Source organism: Vulpes lagopus, chromosome 6 (assembly GCF_018345385.1).
Source record: "Vulpes lagopus strain Blue_001 chromosome 6, ASM1834538v1, whole genome shotgun sequence".
NCBI classification, from domain to species: domain Eukaryota; kingdom Metazoa; phylum Chordata; class Mammalia; order Carnivora; family Canidae; genus Vulpes; species Vulpes lagopus.
The window spans coordinates 38656943-38676125 of NC_054829.1; the positions used below are offsets into that span (position 1 = coordinate 38656943).

A 19183-nucleotide genomic window follows, 5' to 3' on the forward strand; every position below is an offset into this window, starting at 1 on the left:
TGGAAAGCAGAGAAAAACATGTTTACTTCAAAAGGTAAAGGAATAGGCTATTGACTCAATGTGCCGAGGAGCTGTATCTGGAAAACAATGTGGTCAAGAGTCATTGTGCCAACTCAGGACCTCCCATATCCTCAGTGTTCCAAGGACTATAAGATTTGGTTCTCAGATAGGCTCCGCAGCTGGTTCCCCACAATCACTGCCAGGATGGATGCCAGATGGTAACATGTAGAGACATCATCACCTTGCCTTCTGGCCAGGTTAGCCAACATCGCCAACAAGGCTGTGATGAGGCTTAACCTTGCTTTTAAATATGTATTCATTCCTACTCTCCTGTGGATTTCCAAGACATGTAGGTAATAGGCCTGTTAAAAATAGAATTAAATGTGGGAGAATTGCACCAGGGGAGTGTGGTTAGAGAACGGACAACAGGAGAGACTTTTGTGGTGTTGGAACTATTTGGTGTCTTTACTGTGATGATGGATACCCAGACCTGAACAAGTGATAACACTGTAGAGAGCTTAACACACACACACACACACACACACACACACACACACACACGCACGCACATACTCACGCTGGTAGAAGTAGGACAAGTCTGAAGAAGGTTGGGGGATTAAATCAATGTGTACACCCTGATTATGCTACTGTAGTATAGTTTTGCAAAATGTCACCATTGGAGGAAATTACACAAAGTAGTCAAGGATCTCTGTGTATTATTTCTTAAAACTGCAAGTGAATCTACAAGTGTGTAAAAAAAATTTCAGTTTAAAGAAAATGAAAGTAGAGGCTCCTGTCTGGATCTTTCAGGAGAACACTCAATTCTTGATCTCAGGTTGTTAAGTTCAAGTCCCACATTGGACGTAGCTTACTTAAAAATAAGTAAGTAAATAGAAGTTTTAAAAATCTTAAAATGAAAGTAAAAAAAGAAATAGGGAACCAAGTCCATAAAGAAAAATGAGTGAAGTAAACGTGCTATGATAAATGTTAGCATGGTTCCTCTGATTTTATATTACATTTGGCTTTGAGCTTCCTGATTGAACAAAAGTCAAGGTAAAAAAAATGCTTTGTATTCATTCATTTATTAGACACCAAATTATTTGTTAAAGAGCCATCATTATCTAATAAAGCATAATTTATTTTACAAAAGTTAACACCTCCCTCAATATAAATTTGAAAAATAAATTGCCTCATAGTGTATCCTTTGTGTGGATTATGTGAAACTCAAAACACCATAGTGGAAAAACAGTAGTTCTCCCTGAAACATAACAGTGTTTTAAAGTAACATCCTTTCAGGGTCCTGAGGTAACTTACTGCACTTTGCTTACTACTGTGGGATGGCTTTTTATGTTGAAGTGCACTGTCTAATTTTACTCTTTTCTGAACTGGCACCAGCTGCTATGTACTGAACACCTGGTCTATTTACCTGGATGTGGTAAGCATTATCTTCTTTCTTCTGCTGAGGTATCTGAGTGCAGGGAAGTCAAACTGTGAGAAAGAGTGAGACCAGTAAATGGCTGATCCAGAACCCTTTCTTCTATTACTGCATCTTAAGCAGACTAGATTCACATCCCACAGTCCAGAGAGAAAGCAAGGCTGACTTCAGAGACTCTCAGCACTTGTGTATCCAACTGATCATTTCCTAATCACTGTGGCATCAAGTCATATGGTATCCATTTCAAGAAAGAGAAAGGCAGGAACTAGAAGTCAGAAATGTAATATCTGAGCTGTCTTGTTTTCATTCTGTTGGCGTTAGCCAATGACTGAACAAAACATAACACTGAACACACCGTGTCCTCTCTCTTCATTGAATTCTGAGCCCCAGTCCAGCTCTGTAGAGGCTTGGAGCTGTCCCCTACCTCGGGATTGGCCTTTTCAGGTTCAGAAGCTGTAGACTCTTTGTTTACCCAGCCCCTGGCTCCTCTGGTACAGACAGAGGGTGGTTGTTAGGAAATGTCAGTAGGCAATAAAGTATCCTGGATCACAGCTGGAGTTCTGAAGCCTGGGAAACCTGGATCTGAACCTGACTCTGCCACTGAGGGGCTTTGGGGGCGGGGTCAAGTTACCTACTCTGAGCCCCAGATTCTCTTCCCCTCAGCCACCTCCCCTCCCCTGTAAAATGGGAGTATTAACAGCCCTTCCTTTTAAGTATGTTGTAATAAATGAGAGAGTCCATGTGAAATGCTTAGTCTGGTGTCAATCGCTTGGTATATGTTAATGAACGTGTGCTACTTTTGGTATCATTCTTATTCTTTGGAACATGGAATGTTTTTCTCTGCTCTTTGATTTACGTATGAGTTACATTTAATCTTCATTCCACATTATCTGACAGTTGCAAAAGGAAGAATAAGGACTTCTTCTCCACAAACTCCTGATGGTTTGTCTTCAACGGAGGTTAAAAATAGGAAATTAGAATCCTCCGCACATCTAGTAAGGCTATATAAAGAAGGATATTCAAAGAGGGACAACTCTGACACTGGACATTTTCCCTTTCACAGATTTGACTCTTTGACATGTAGCTTTACAAGACAAACATCTCTTTAAAAACCTAAATAACAGCCTTTTCTCCTCCCCATGTATATATGAAACACAGACTGAGCCAGTGTGTACTGCTGCAGAGTCTGCTACTTAAAGCATGGTAGGATGGGGGAAGGGTGCTCACTGTGGTAGGATGGGGGCGTGTGTGCTCACTATGACAGCACTGCTGATGGCTCTGCGTGGTGGTCTAGGTGGCAAAGTCCTCAAAAGATACTGTGCAAACATAACTTGCCCAGTGGCTTATATTTTAATGGGAATTGCTTAGAAGACTTGGTTAGGGCGCCTGGATATTTCAGTTGGTTAAGCATCTGAATCTTGATACTTCAGCCTCAAGTCATGACCTCCATCCTGAGCTTGAGCTTCAGTGGGCTCCGCATTGGGCATGGAGCCTGCTTGGAATTATCACTCTCCCTCACATTTTGCCCCTCCCCCACTTGCACATGAGCTCTCTCTCTCTCTCTCTCTCTCTCTCTCTCAAATAAATAAGCAAAAAAAAAATTTTTTTTTAAAAGAGGAAGAAGACTTGGTTAATAACCATATTGATACTTAGGAGCATTCAAGGGAACTACTTCTTGATTATACTAAACACCTTCTGACATGACTCAAAATACATTGCAAAAATATACTAGACATTATTTATGATAATGGGATATCATTTACCTTCTTTGAGCATAATGACTTAGTATACATACACATATTCAGCTTATACCAGCACATATTTTTCTTGTTCAATCACATGAATGGGCTGAGAGAGTGCTGTACTTCCATGGAGCTGCTAAAACATGTGGTTGAAGGAGACTGGTCAAGACACTCCTGATTTCTTTTAACTTCAAGTATAACATCAGATTTCAGTTTTGCTGAATTATTTTTAAGTCAGTGTCTCTAACCTTCAGGACTCTTAAAAGCCATCATCACTTAGATCAAAGGAAAAACAAGAATATAGTTGGAGCACAGCTCTATATTTTATGCCACAGAAGTCCATGCTAAGAACACTGACGCTGAATCAAGAAGTGGCCATGAGTGTATTTCTGCAATCAGTAGCCCTATGAGAAGACTCATCTGTGTAGATCTTCAGTTAACCAACTTCAAAAGCATTCCTTCAAGGTCACTAGACAAGAACAAAGTCCTTATAAGCATCTTTTAGAGTTCACCTCACATGAGTTTTTTGCCTGGGACTCGCTATGAGCATTATTCTGAAAGAAAGAATACCTTTCTGGTCCCAGAAACTTCTAGACTCACTATAACACAGATACAACCCAATACATTTTTTTAAAAAAGGAAATTCCATGATTATTAGGTTAGCTAAGGGTGAAGAGATGCTCATAGTTTAGGAAGCGTTTGATTCAGTAGTGGTGTTTTTATTCCTTTGAGCTCCCATGGCTGTGTGCCACAGAACTTTGCAGTGGGTTTTCTCTGGTACTCATTCTATACAATAATTGACTGTCCTTGTCCTTTGTCTGTTTATTTTTTTTTCCTAACACAAAGCCCTCCTCTGAAATTCCAAACCTTAACTAGTGAGACTCTGGTTTTGTGGATTCAGGTTGCCTCTTGCCGAGAAAACATTTCAGTGCTGCTTCAGTGGCTTCTTGGGCTCTCACATTCACATTTTTTAAAATTTTCCTTCTAGATCTGTTAGGGGTGGTTTGCAAAATTGTAACTGTTTGCAAAATTTACTGCTGTGCTGTAAATGTTTAATGAGATCATCATTTTTAATCCAGTTTCTGGTCCTTGTTCATTAGTGCATGTTCAGCAGAGGAAACTTTTTGTGTGTGTGTGGTGACTTTGTGCTAATAAAGCACTATTGCAAAATCATCAGTATCTCCTTTCTATGCTAAATGATTTATTGAAAATGTTTCTTTCATATTGAGGTACAAGGCCAATTTTTCCATAGCAACCAATTTCTTTAATTATTCTGTAGCTTTCTGTCAAAGTGGTCAATGATGACCTTCGAAGAAAATGTTGAAAATGTCTAACTCATTCATGGTGAGGATCATGTGTAGGATATGGAGACAGAAGGTGTTGTTGCTCTTCACTGGAACAAGAAGTCTATATAATAAATGAGGGACCAGGAAAAAATACACCAGTGTTAACCCTGATATATATATATAACCTCAGTCTGTCAGTCTGTCAGCAGGAATGCTTCTGGCTACAAGTGACAGAAAAATCCAAACTAGTATCAGTGTGAACCAAAAGGACATTGAGTGTGCACTTAATAAGAAGTGTAGAAGTAGGTGATACCAGAGACACTGATGGCTCAACACAGCCACAATATGATGGCACTATACCATTTACAGTTATCATGCCTTCTCCTCATGATCACAAGATGGCTGCAGTGGTTCCAACCATCATGTCCTCAAAGAAATCGGGAAGCAGCAGAGTGAGAAACAAGTTCTCCTCCTTGCTTTTTCATCAGGAAAACAATTTTTCCCAGAAGCCCTCCAACAGACTTTCTATCTTATTGGCTAATACCTGGCTTAATTGCCACTGCTTTGTGCAAGAGATTCTGAAAAAGCTATTGGGTGTGTGTGTGAGGGCGGGGAGTGAGAAGGAGATAGAGAGAGAGAACATTATTATATATACAATCAGCCACTGACCAACAGGTAGCAATGAAAGAAACTTAAAATCTGGGGCCACTCATAGTTAGAGGGCAGGAATGAAAATCCCTAGGAAGAAGAAAGTCTGCAAATAGAGTTATGTCCCTGGTCGAGTGGAAATGTGCAGACTGCAGAAACAAATTCAAGTTATGTCCAGCAATAGAAATTCTGAGAAATGTGAGGGGAAGGAAGGACCAGGAAAGGGACAGCGATAAACTCAGGTTGTCAAGGAGCTCCAGAGAGCAATTTTGGCTGGAGCCACAGTTGTGCTGTCAGGAGAGGCTGAGACAGAGAACAAGGCTGGCTTGGAGGGTGGGCTAAGTAGTGATCCAAGCTGCCATGCAAAGCTGCCAGGTTGTGCCCTTTGTAAGAGTGCCTGGCCAACATGGCAAATGAGGCTTAATTCCAGCTCCCACTCTGGTCACCAAGCCTCATGCCAAGATGCAGCATTGCAGCCATCTGGAGAAGGAATCTTTTTTTAACTGCATATAATCTTTTTTTTTTAATTCCAGTACTGTTAACATACAGTATTATATTAGTTTCAGATGTACAATATAGTGATTCAACAATTTTATACATTATTCAGTGTTCATCGTGATAACTGTACTCTTAATCCCCATCATCTATTTCACTCATCCCCCCCACTCACCGACCTCCCCTCTGGCACTATCAATTTGTTGTCTATAGTTAAGAGTCTGTTTTTTGGTTTGTCTCTTTTTTCTTTGCTCATTTGTTTTGTTTCTTAAATTCTACATATGTGTGAAATCATACGGTATTTGTCTTTCTCTGACTGACTTATTTCACTTACCATTATACTCTCTAGATCCATCCATGTCATTGCAAATGGCAAGCTTTCATTCTGTTTTGTGGCTGAATAATATGCTTTTGTTTATATACACTACATCTTCTCTATCCATTAATCTATTAGCGGACACTTGAGCTGTTTCCATATCTTGGCTATTATAAATAATGCTGTGATAAACATAGGGTGCATATATCTTTGTGAATTAGTGTTTGCATATTCTTTGGGTAAATACCCAGTACTGTAATTACTAGATCATATGATAATTCTATTTTTAATTTTTTGAGGAACCTCAATACTATTTTCCACAGTAACTGCAACAGTTGGGATTCCCACCAGCACTGCAGGAGGGTTCCTTTTTCTCCACACCCTTGCTAACGCTTGTTTCTGACATGGTTTTGTTTTATTTATTTTTTTATTTTTAAGTCATCTCTACCCTCAGTGTGGGGCTTGAACTCACAGCCCTGAAACCAAGATTCACATGTTCTTCTGACTGAGCCAGCCATGCACCCTGGTTTCTTGTGTTTTTTTATATTAACCATTCTGACAGGTATGAGGTGATGTCCCCATTTTTTCACTTTCTTGATGGTATCCTTTGATGCGCAAGAGTGGTTTGGTTTCTTTTGGAAGTAAAAAAAAAATTATCAAAACTGAAGTCCAATTTATCTATGTTTTCTTTTGTTCCTTGTGCTTTTGATGTCGTATCTAAGAAACCTCTGCCTAATCCAAGGTTATGACAATTTTTGCCTGTTTTCTTCTAAGAGATTTCTAGTTTTATCTCTTTCACTAAGTCTTTGATCTATTTTGAGTTAATTTTTGTATATTGCATGAGGTAGGTGTCCAACTTTGTTCTTTTGTATTGCAAGTTGTCCCAGCACCATTGTTGAAATATTGTTCTTATGCCCCTTGAATGCTCTTGACATCCTTGTTGATTATCAATTGACTGTATATATAAGGGTTTATTTTGAGAATTTCAATTTTATTCCATTGACCTATATGTCTAGCCTTATGCCAGTGGCACACTGTATTGACCACATTGTCTAGTGTAGCTTTGTAGTAGGTTTTGAAATCAGGAAGTATGAGACCTACAACTTTATTCTGTTTCAGGATTGTCTTGTCTGTCATGGGTCCCTGGCATTTCCATACGAATTTTAGGATTAATTTCTTGATTTATGAAAGAAAAAAAACTTAGCTTGGATTTTGACAGGGATTGTGTTGAATCTGTAGATTAATGTGGGGAATATTGCTTATATCTTAACAATATTAAGCCTTTCAATCTATGAACAAAAATGTCTTTCCATTTAATTAAGTCTTCTTTAATTTCATTCAACAATATTATATAGTTTTCAAAGTATAAGCTTTACATTTTCTCTGTTAAAAGTCATGCCTAAGCATTTTATTCTTTTATATGCTATTGTGAATTTAACTTTTTTTAACTTCATTTTTGGGTTGTTCACTGCTAGTATGTAGAAATACAGTTGGTTTTTGTACAGTAATCTTAAATCCTGCAAACTGCTAAATTTGTTTATTGCCTCTAAATATTTTTTTTGATTCCTTATAATTTTCTATATACAAGATAATTTTGCCTGAGATAGTGTTACTTATTCATTTCCAATCTGGATCAGTTTTATTTCGTTTTCTTGTTACATTGCCCTGGCTAGGATCTCTAGTGAAATATCAAAAGAAATTGCCAGAACAAACATCCTTGCCTTGCTCCAGATCTGAAGGGGAAAGCTTTTGATCTTTTGCCACTAAGTTAGCTGTGAGGTTATTTTGAGATTTCTTTTTATCAGGTTAAGGAAGTTTCCTTCTATTCCTAGTTTTTTGAGCATTTTTTATCATGAAAGGGTGATTGATTTCTCAAATGTCCTTTTCTGCATTAAGATGATTATGTGGGTCTTGTCCTTTATTCTGTTAATAGTGTATTACATTGGTTGGTGTATTACATTGGCTGTTTTATCACTGGCATAAATCCCACTTAATCATAATGTATCTTTTTTTTATATATTGATGGGTTCAGTTTGCCAGCATTTTGTTGAGAAATTTTGCATCTATATTCATAAAGAATATTGATCTGTAATTCTCTCTTTTTTTCATAATGCCATTGTCTGGTTTTTATCAGGGTGATAGTGACCTCATCGAGTGTAATGGAAAGTTTTCCTACTTCCTCTTATTTTTGGAAGAGTTGTAAAAGATTGATGTAAGTATTCTTTAAATGTTTGGTAGAATTCACTAGTTAAAACATCTGGACCTGGGCTTTTCTTAGTGGGAAGTTTTAAAATTACTAATTCAATGTCTTTTCATCTCAATCTATTCTTATTTTCTACTTCCCCTTGAGTCAGGTTTGGTAGTTTATGTCTTTCTAAAGATTTGTTCATTTTCATCTAGGTTATCTAATTTGTCTGTAGTTGTTCATTGTATTTCCCTATAATCCTCTTAATTCTGTAAGGTTGGTAGCAATGTCCCCTCTTTCATTGCCAATTTTAGTAATTTGAGTTTTATCTGTTCTTCTCAGTCATTCTAGCTAAACGTTTGTCAACTTTGTTGATCTTTTTAAAGAACCAACTTTTGGTCTCATTGATTTTCAATATTGTTTTTCCTATTTCATTAATTTCCACTGTAATCTCTATCATTTCTTCTGTACGCTTGCTTTGGGTTTAGGTTGTTCTCCTTTTCTAGTTTCCTAAGACAGAAGTTTAAGTTATTGACTTTTTTTTTCTATCATAGGCGTTTACAGCCATACATGTCCCTCTAAGTATTACTTTGGCTCTACTCTGAATATTTATTTCATTTTCATTCATTTTGAAATATTTCTAAATTTCCCTTGTGATTTCTTCTTTGACCCATTGCTTATTTAGAAGTGTATGGATTAAATTTCACATATTTGTGAATTTGTAAATTTCCTGGTTATCTATTTCTAATTTTATTCCAAGTGGTTGGAGATGATCATGATAAATAACATCAAAAAAGACAATAGAGATGGATCTGGAGGGTATAATGTATGTGAAATAGGTCTGTCAGAGAAAGATACCATGTAATCTTACTCATATGTGGACTATAGAAGACAAAAGAGAAAAAGAGACAAACCTTAAAACAGACTCTTAACTATAGAGAACAAACTGAAAGAGATGAGAGGGGAAGTGGGTAGGGCAATAGAAGACATAGGAAAAGGGGATTAAGAATATACTTAATCATTATGAGCACTAAGTAATATATAGAATTGTTGAATCACTATATTATACACCTGAAACTAATATAACATTGAATGTTAACTACACTGAGATTTAGAAAGACAGATAATAGAAGCTGACCCATAGATAATTGGATATTGAAGTTAAAGTATTTTAAAAAACTATTATAAATGTGTGAAAGAAAGTGGATAAAAAGATGGATAATTTCAACAGAGAAAAGCTATTTATAAAAGTAAAATGAAATGAACATTCTAGAACTGAAAAATAAAATTTCTGAAATTAAAATTTAGTTAGCTACATGTAATAGCTCTCTGGACACAGAAGGAGATAAAATTAGTGAGTTCAGAGGTAGCTCAATAGGAAATATCCAAAATGGGAAAGAAAGAAAGAAAGAAAGAAAGAAAGAAAGAAAGAAAGAAAGAAAGAAAGAAAGAAAGAAAGAAAGAAAGAAAGAAAAGAATAGAGTATAAGAAACTTGTCAGAAGACTGAACCTATGAATAATTGAATTTCTAGGAAAGGAGAGAGAAATGGGGCAGAAGGAATATTTGAAGAAATATGGATGTGATTTTTTTTCAAAATTGATAAAGGCATCAATCAGTTTTTGATTTGAGAAGATCCATAGACACCAAAGTAAATATAACCTTATTGTAATCAAACTACATAAAACCAAAGCAAAAGATAAAAATCTTTAAAACAGCCATAAAAATAAGAAATATTACTTTCAAAGAAACAAGGGGATTAACTGCTGACTTTTCAACCAAAACTAGGACAATCAGTGGGATAAAATGTTTAAATTGCTGTAAGAAAAAAAATCTGCCAAATTAGAGCTCTTTGTGCAGCGAAACTACCATTCAAAAATGAAAGGAAAATAAAGGTATTTTAAGACAAAAAAAAAGCTGAGAGAGTTGGTTGCCAAGACCAGAACTGAAAGAAATAGTAAAAAAAATTCTTTGGGTTGAAAGAAAATGATCCCAGATGGAAATATGGTAGGGCGAGATGAAGAACATTGGAAAAAGCATATATGTGAAAAAATGTAAAATACTATCAACTTTTTAAAAACAAAATTATTATGTTGTTTGGTGTTTATAACAACAATTCTAGTTTAAAAGTGGCAGGCAGTAAATGGAGTTCACAATTCTAAGATTCTTTAATTGCATAGGAAATTGTAAAAGTACTATATAAGATAGACTCCAGGAAGTTAAGGATGAATGTTATCATTGTAAGCTAATCACCAAAGTATTTAAAAAGGTGCAACCAGGGATGCCTGCGTGGCTCAGTGGTTGATCATTCTGCCTTCAGCTCAGGATGTGATCCCGGAGTTCTGGGTTTGAGTCCCGCATCAAGCTCCTGCATGGAGCCTGCTTTTCCTCCCTCTGCCTATGTCTCTGCCCCCTCTCTGTGTCTCTCATGAATAAATAAATAAAATCTTTTAAAAAATAAAAATAAAAAGTGCAACTAAAGATTATTGTGGGAAATAAATGGATTAACAAAAATCATGCTTGCTTATTTTTAAAGAAAGGCAGAATAAAGGGGCAAAGAAGAAATGTGGTGAATAAGAAATAAATAGCAGGATGATGGACATAAATCCAGACATATCAATGATTATATTAAATGTAAATTGACTTGACACTCACCTTAAAGAAAACAAAGATTACTAGCCTGAATTAAAAACAAGACCCAAGAATATACTGTTTTTAAGAACATAAAAAGATACAGATAGTTTGAAAATAAAGGATGGAAAAAGACTTACCATGTGAACACCAACCAAAAGAAAGCTGTTGTGTATATATCCATATCAGCCAAACTAAATTTTAAGTCAAGAGTGATACTAGAGATGAGGATTATTTCATAATGATAAAAGGGTTAACTCAACAGTAAGACATGATAATTCTAAATTGATAAGACCCCGATATATATTAAGTTATATAAATGGACAGAATTGAAAGGAAAATAGAGCAATCAACATGAAAGTGAGATGTTGGATATACTTATTTCAATATCTGGCAGACATACAGCCAAAAAATTAGTAGGGAGGTAGATTATTTGAATAATACTGTTAATCAATGTGACCATATGGACATTTATAGAACACCCTTAAAACTTTAGAATATACATTCATCTCCAATTCACACATATATCAAAGTAAATCATATTCAGGACACCTGGGTGGCTCAGGTCATGAATTTGGGGTCGGGAGATGGAGCCCTGAGTCGGGCTCCAAGTTCAGTGCTTTTCTCCCTCTCCCGTTGCCCCTCCCCCTGCTCTCTATCTCTCTCAGATAAATAAATAAATCTTTTAAAACAAATAGGTCATACTCCAGACTCCAAAACAAGTCTTGACAGGTTTCAGTGGATTAAAATTGTACAGTTTGTTGTCTGACTACAGATGAATTAAACTGAAAATAAACAATAGGATAGTTAGAAAAAATCCTCAGGAGTTTATGATTCTATATAATCAATGGACCAGAGAAAAAAAATAACAGTGACTGTTAGAAAATATTTCGAACTGGACAATAATATGAACATAATGTATCAAAACTTGTAAGTTGCCACTAAAACAGTGCTTAGAGGGAATTTTATACTTTTAAATGAATATGAATATATTAGAAAAGAAGAAAGGCTGAAAATAATCTAAGCTTCTATTTTGTGGAGCTAATGAAAGAAAAATAAAAAGTAAAAAAAGGAAATAACAATAATAGTAATAGAATGAAATAGTATATACAAAGATATACAAAAGAGAAAAAAAACAAAAGAAAAATTTGATTCTTTAAAATTCATTCATAATAGTGATCAACCTCCAATAAGATGATCAAGAAACCAAGAGAAAAATTAAAACATAAAAGTTACCAATATGACAAATGAAAAAGCAGACATGGCTACAGTTCCTTCAGATTATAAAAACAGGAATGCCTGGGTGCCTCAGCAGTTGAGCATCTGCCTTCAGCTCAGGGCATGATCCTGGGGTTCTGGGATCAAGTCCCACTCCAGGCGAGGAGCCTGCTGCTCCCTCTGCCTATGTCTCTGCTTCTCTCTCTGTGTCTCTCATAAATAAATAAATAAAATCTTTTTTAAAAATTATAAAAACATAAAATTATGATGTAAATAATTTATACCAATAAATTTGACAACATATTTAAAATAGATGAATCGATTTGAGGAAAATAAAACTTAAATAAAATTGACATAAGCAGAAGTTAAAAATCAGAATAATCCCATATATATTAAGGAAATCTATAATTTAAAGACATCTCACAAAGAAAACTAAGTCTAGAAGGGTTCACTTGTGAATTCTTCCAAACATTGCAAAAAGAAATAATACCACCTTACATAATTTCTTTCAGAAAATACAGGGGGAAGTAATACTAGTCAGCCTGTTTTGCGAGGCTAGCATAACCCTAATACAAAAATTTAAGGATTTTACAAGAAAAGAAAGGAAGAGGACAGACCTCATGAATATAGATAGATAGAAGAAGTCTACACAAATCTTTAGGTAAATTGACTCGAAATTGAGTAGCAATATATAAAAAGAATGTCACATCAGAGCCATATGGGATATATTAGAGGAATACAAGGCTGGTTTAACATTCAAAATTCAATCCATGTAATTTATGTATTAACTGAATTAAGGATAAAATCCCTGTGATCATTTCAATAGCTTCAGTAGAAGCATCTGATAGAATTCAATAACTGTTCATGACAAAAACTCTCAAAAAACTAGGGATAGAAAGCATTTGCCTTAATCTGATAAAAGATAGCTAAAATATTCACAAGCAACATCATATTTAATGGTCAAATTTTGAGTATACTTTTCCCCTAAATCCAAGAATAAGACAAAGAATATATACCCTTTACCACTTCTACTCAACATTGTATGTGGAATTCAGTGCAGTTAAGTTAAAGAAATAAAAGTATAAAGATCGGAAGGAAGAAATAACACTATATCTATTCAGAGAAGATATGATTAGATACATAGAAAATTCAAAAGAATCCACAATTAAAATTAATAAGTGAGTTTATTAGCAAGATCATTATCCAAAAATCTATTACCTTGGTATAGTCTTTTACATCTCTACTTTTAACTTCACTGTGTCAGTATGTTTTAGAACTTTTAGAACTTTCTTTTATTAATAGCCTTTAGCTAGATTTTTTTCATCCAATCTAAGTGTTTCCATCTTTTTGGTTGACAGTATTTGAATATATTTATGTTTTCTAATACTTTATTTTATGCTTTCTATTTACTAGTTCTTTATTTTGCTTCTCATTTTTTCCTTTCCTGACTTCAGTTTAATTTATTAATTACCTTGTTTATACATTTTATTCATGTAGAAGTGATATGTTCTAGTTATTTCTAGCAGTGACCCTTAAAGGTTTAACCCACAAATTTGACTTTTCATAGTCTAAAATTAAGTTCTCAAAAAAAGTAATATCTCTAATATTCTGAATAGTACTAGGACATTAGGATGCTCTTACTTTTATCACTCCTTCCTACCTTATGTTCTATTTTTGTCTATTACTTTAATTTCTCCTTTCTTTTATAACTCCTCAAATTAGCCATTACAAATTTTTACACTTAGCCTTCTTTCATGCATTTCCCTTCTTTCTTCTGAGTTCAGTTTTCTTCTGCCAAAAGTGCCAACCTTGGTTGCTTTTTCTGCAGGGTTTGTGGTTAGGAAATTCTCTCGTTTCTTACATTTGAATATACCTAGATTAGTCTCGCTGGGTACAGAACTCTAGATGCCAGCTATTTTCCCTCGCTACTTTGAGGACATTATTCCATTGTCTTCTGGCTTCAGTTAATGAAAAGACTGTAGCTGGTCCAAGTTTCTCTGAGGCAATGTGTCTTTTACTTATGCCTACTTTTGAGATTTCCTCTTGTCTTTGATGCCCTGCATAGTTTCACTATGATGTAGGTCAGGGTATTGATTTCCTCCTGTCTTGCTCACGGCTATAATGTATGTCTTTTAACGATTCTGGAAAATCCTAAGCCAAATTTGGATAAATTACTCAACTTCTCAAGATGTTATTCCTCTCCTTGAAACTCTGCAGTGTTTTCTTCATTTACTGATGGTATTATTACTTGGATCTGTCTTACTGTCCCCTGCATCAGTCTGTGACTAAATTTCCATATCTTAAGCCAGGAAAGCCCTGTCACTCAAACTGGTGATCCTCTCTCTTTTTTTGTTCATAATGCAGTTTTATGACCATCTATTCTCTGAAGCCTTTCCTGAAGCCTCTTCTTCCCCCAATCATTGTGTATCCACTCTTTCCTGCTCATACACCTGTCAGTTGATTGCATTTATCTATTTATGTGTAAATACCCACTCCCCCACCCCACTAAACTCAAGTTTCTAGTGGGCAATTCCTTTTGTATTTATAGAATCAGGCACTTAGTTTGGGCTTCATAAATGTTTGCACATTGAATGGATGAATGAATCAAGAAAAAGAAGGTAAACACCATCTAACTCATAGGGATCTTGTAACAACTAAATATATACCATATGAGAAAGCACCTGGTAAATAAAAAGTGATAATCTGTTGTTTAAATTGAAGGCAATTTATGCATTATTTTGGTGCAGTGGATTATGTACCAAATTGGTTGTTACTTTACTTTTCTTTATTCCATATGGCATAAAGCAGAGTTCTGGGTGTTCTTTGATCATAATGAAGTACTTTTTTGGTTTTGTGCCTTTTCTTCCAATTGCTATACTTCCCAGAGCATTAAAAACACACACAAAAAACAAGGAGTTCTATGAGCTTAATATAATTTACCAGCTATTACATTCTGTCCTGAAACTCAGTGCATTTGTAAATGCTCTTCTCCCATTTAGCCTAATGGCTTTCTCCTTTTTTTTTTTTTTTGTTTGTTTGGCGTCTGCTCTAATTTTACCTTATGAGATAGACCTTTGCTGACCCTCCTCATAAAATAGTAAGCTTTCACCCCACTCCATTCTCTATCCCCTTTACCTGCTTTATTTCCCTCTGTACACCTGTCCACAAGTGAAATATACATTTGCCTCTTTTATTATTATCTGCCCATCCTACTAGCATATAAGCTTCTTAAAAATAGTAATTTTGCTTTTTGCCTAGAACGGTATCTAGAATACAGTAGATGCTCTGTAAATGTTTATCGAATACATGTATCAATATAGGTGTCACTGATTCTCATCAGTAAAATCCCGAGGCTACAAAAAAACAGACGCCATACAGCCACTCTGGGCATGGTAGTCTTTAACATTTCTCTGAGATGAGATTTCAAAACTTGACTATTTTGTTTTTCCTTAGAACGGAATGCCTACAGCATGATTTCATCCTGAAAACTAAAGACATCACTTCCTCTCCTGGCAGGCACCTAAACCAAGTTCTGAGCTGGCTGTGTACAAAGCCCGTCTGTTCTCTCCTGGTTTAAAGACAGTGGCAGTTCCTGCCCGCTTTTAGCAAGCTTTATTTTGCTTTCTGTTTTCTTTCACCACTCAAGGACAATTTACATATCTTTTCTACCCATTTTATCATTTTGATCTTGGCAAGAGCTTTCAATTAATACTGTGTGGCGACTTGTGCAAAGAAAGTGCCCACTTTAGCATATCTTCAAGAAACAAATTATTTCATAGAAACAGAAATCTAAAGCTATACTTCATTTGTGTAATTCATTTCTCATTATGAGAGAAAGGTGATAAATACTTCCTGAAGGCCACATAACTAACTTTTGTAAGTAGGTCTAATGCCCAGAACCCCTCCTCCAATTCTCAGTCAAGTTCTTCACACTTTTCTGCCCGATTTTTCTTTAATAAATTCATTTATGTTTCTTCTACCACCTATGCCTTAACTGAAAGCCCCCCAGTTCTTATTTCATGGGTGTGGGATCTCTGTGGTATCAGACCCCTTACCTCAACCTTCAACTATCAAACTGCTCTCTTGACTATTGGGGCATCATCAAGCTTTTTTGTCTTCAGATTCAGCATGGCTAAAAGGAATGTGGTCTTTCAGTGAAGCTGACATTCCAAGGTCAGCTCTGTGGCCAATGTACATGTGTGGCCCGAGACGTCTGCCGTAGCTCCCCACCACCTGAGGGAGAGCCGGCCTCCGCCTGTTCTCCCTTGCCAGGGATGTCCTGCCCTAGCCTGCTGCCCAGTACTGACTGTCAGGTTAGCAATGAACGGTGGCTCTGGTAAAGTGGTAGACACTTAATACTCACCACTAAGGCTAACTGGGGGGCACCTTCTGGACTCAGGGCTGATGACCGTGGCTATCATTGGGCTGGCAGTGCCTCCTAGTGGCCGAGGTGCCAAAGGTCTTCAACTCAAAAGTAGCCAGCATAGGCAGCCCACATGGCAGACCCTTCCTTCTGAATTTCATCCCCACCTGTTTTTAGTTTGTCCAGCCCTACTTCACAGTGAGGATTCAGTGCTGGTAGGATCATCAGATATTTTTCAGTATTTTTTGACTGAATTCCCAAACATGACCATGTTGATGAAAAAAAAATTTGGAGTGGGGCTGGAAATATACATATACAAATAAAAACACGTGTGTGTATATGTATACATATATATGTGTATGTATATATATACATATATACATATATACATATATATACATATACACACACACAATCAACTAGAGCACATCAGTTTGAAAAGTGCTTTGTAATAACTCTATTCCTTCCTGTCAGCCCCGTGGTAGCTCTGATACCCCTTCCTCTTGGAGACTTCAGCTCAGAAGTGCCAAATCATCCTCCTGATCTTTCTTATTAAACTTCCTTAGTAATTTCAGTTATGTTACAGAGCTATGGAGAGAGGCTCGGTTTCTCTAGAAGCTTGCATCCTAAAAAGAATATACATGATCCCAAAGATCACATTTCAAAGTGTATGCTGCTCATAAAATGAAAGATAAATCATAGCTAGAAGCATAACCTTGAGACTACGGTCTTTAAGTCCTTCCTGCTGCAGGATGTGCAAATGTAGATTTGGGTCTGGCAAGGAACCTCTCTGGGAACTGTGGAAGAATCGTGAAGGCTCCATTTCTCCTTGAGGGAGAGACAGAAATGCTGTGTAACCGCTAATGTCATGCCACAGCAAATAAAATGGGAACTCCTCCTTCTGTATGCCCCTGTGGTTCCAAAGGTGTCCTCTGGCCCCTTGTTAGATTTTGTCTTCCTGAGGGTACCTTCACCAGGACTGTCTTTCCCAGACAATACCCAAACTCCTGTCCTTTCTGTGTGCTATCTCTACTTTTTCCTCATCAAAATGCACCTATCCCCTGTCCATTCATTCTCTCAAGGCCTTGATGTATAATCTGATAAAGAATTTCATGGCCAGATTTAAATAGGTCACCACCCACTGTTCATCTCCTCCCATTGACATCTGCATTGTAACGGGGGACTTGAATCTCTTGACTCAAGGGGTTTGGAAACCAACTTTGTATCTCCCAAATGATACACACAGCCCACCTCCATCTGCCCCCAACAGTCGATCCCAAAGATGATGCTATTGAGGCAAAATACCCTTTGCTTCCCCGAGTTCTGTTTGGATGTCCCCACAACTGACCTCTCGCAGTGTCAGTGCAGTGACCAAGAACTATCTGTGCAAGAGTCCCAGGGCTTTGAACCTGAGCCTACAGCCACCTCATCCTGATAGATATTTATTCATTCAAACCACAAAGTGAGCTGGAGAAGACAGGCGGCAGGAGAAACACACAAAACCTACTGAGGAGCAACAGGATGTCTTTCCAGTGATTGTGGCTTGCCAACAAAGGTTTTGGATAGCCTAGAACATTCCATAAAGAGGGAGAGATCTGGCGATTGCCTGGAAGATACCAGGCAATTAAAATAAATAGGGTCTGGGGGCATCTGGATGGCTCAGGGTTGAGCACTGGCCTTTGGCTCGGGGCCTGATCCTGCAGTCCCGGGATCGAGCCCCCAGCGGGCTCCCCAAAGGGAGCCTGCTTCTCCCTCTGCCTGTGTCTCTCATGAATAGATAAATAATTTTTTTTATTTAATTTTTCCAAATAAGTCGGGGCCAGAATGTAAAGAAATGGGGAAGAGAGAGGACAATTAGAGGGGGGCATTCTGCTGGAAGTCTGCCACGTGCACTGCCATCACCTGCGTCTCTTACCCTACAGGTTTCTCGGGTGTCTAAGAAATTTCTAGAATCCGCTCCCTGTGTCAAGAACTCCCAGGAACAGCCCAAGTGCCGCACCCTGATCCTCTCCCTTGGCCCTTTCCCCTCCTCTTCCCTCGCACACCTCGCCCGTCTCCTGTGCCTCCCAGGGCAGCCCCCCCCCCCCCGCGCCCCCAGGCCGGCCCGCGGGCCCAGCCGGCGCTCCGGCGTCGAGCGGCGGCCGCAGCCCCGTGCGCACGGGCAGCCCCGGGGCCGCGCCGCGCTGATTCGCTGCGGCGGAGACTGCGGCGCTCGCGACGCGCCCGCCCCTCGCCGCGCGCCGGCTGGTGCAGCCTGTCAGTCTGCAGCCGCGCGGCCACCGCGAGCCCTGCCGCTGCAGCCGGGGCGCCGACCCGAGCGCCCGCTCCGCGCCCCCGAGGACAGCGCCGGCCAGCCCCGACGCCCGCACCATGCAGGCCACGGCCGATTCCACCAAGATGGACTGTGTGTGGAGCAACTGGAAAAGTCAGGGTATTCTCTTTATTTCGGTAGTGCATGCCTGCGGTGCACGGGAAGCCGGGACCCGGACTCGGCCATTGTGCATCATTTCACCTGTGGGACCTCTGCATGCTTCATACCCAAGAGATTTTTGTTGGGGGGGAAGGGGGAAGGGGGGCAGAGTAAACTTGTCATGTCAAAAATCAAAATGGATGGTGTTTGGATTCTTTTTCCTTTCCTTTCCTTTTTTTTTTTTTTAACCCCCCACCCCCAACCCCTTTGTTTTCTTGTTGTAACGCTAGAAATTTAAATAATGCATCAGTTGCCTCCTCCCGGAGCTCTTTTGGGATCCGTTGATCATTCAGTACCTGTTTAATCTCTTCTCATCCCCGGAGTTAAAAATGCTTTCTTATTGTTCCGTGCATCCCAGTGCATTTGATTTCTGCCGAAAGGTTGGAATCTCCTGGT

The 19183-nt window shown here is 38.0% G+C and overlaps 1 protein-coding gene across 2 annotated transcripts in view; it reads left to right on the top strand.

Annotated features, from left to right (window-relative positions):
- Window positions 1-19183, top strand: part of RTN1 (reticulon 1) — a 217338-nt gene that overhangs the window by 173356 nt on the left and 24799 nt on the right. The window contains exon 1 of one of the 2 annotated variants that reach the window (XM_041757744.1): window positions 18590-18748. The exons of the other annotated variant lie outside the window; for it this stretch is intronic. Within the exon in view, the coding sequence (XP_041613678.1) occupies window positions 18688-18748 (61 nt within the window). The 5' untranslated portion in view covers window positions 18590-18687. Of the gene's footprint in view, window positions 1-18589; window positions 18749-19183 lie in introns of those variants that run through there. 2 annotated transcript variants of the gene reach the window in all.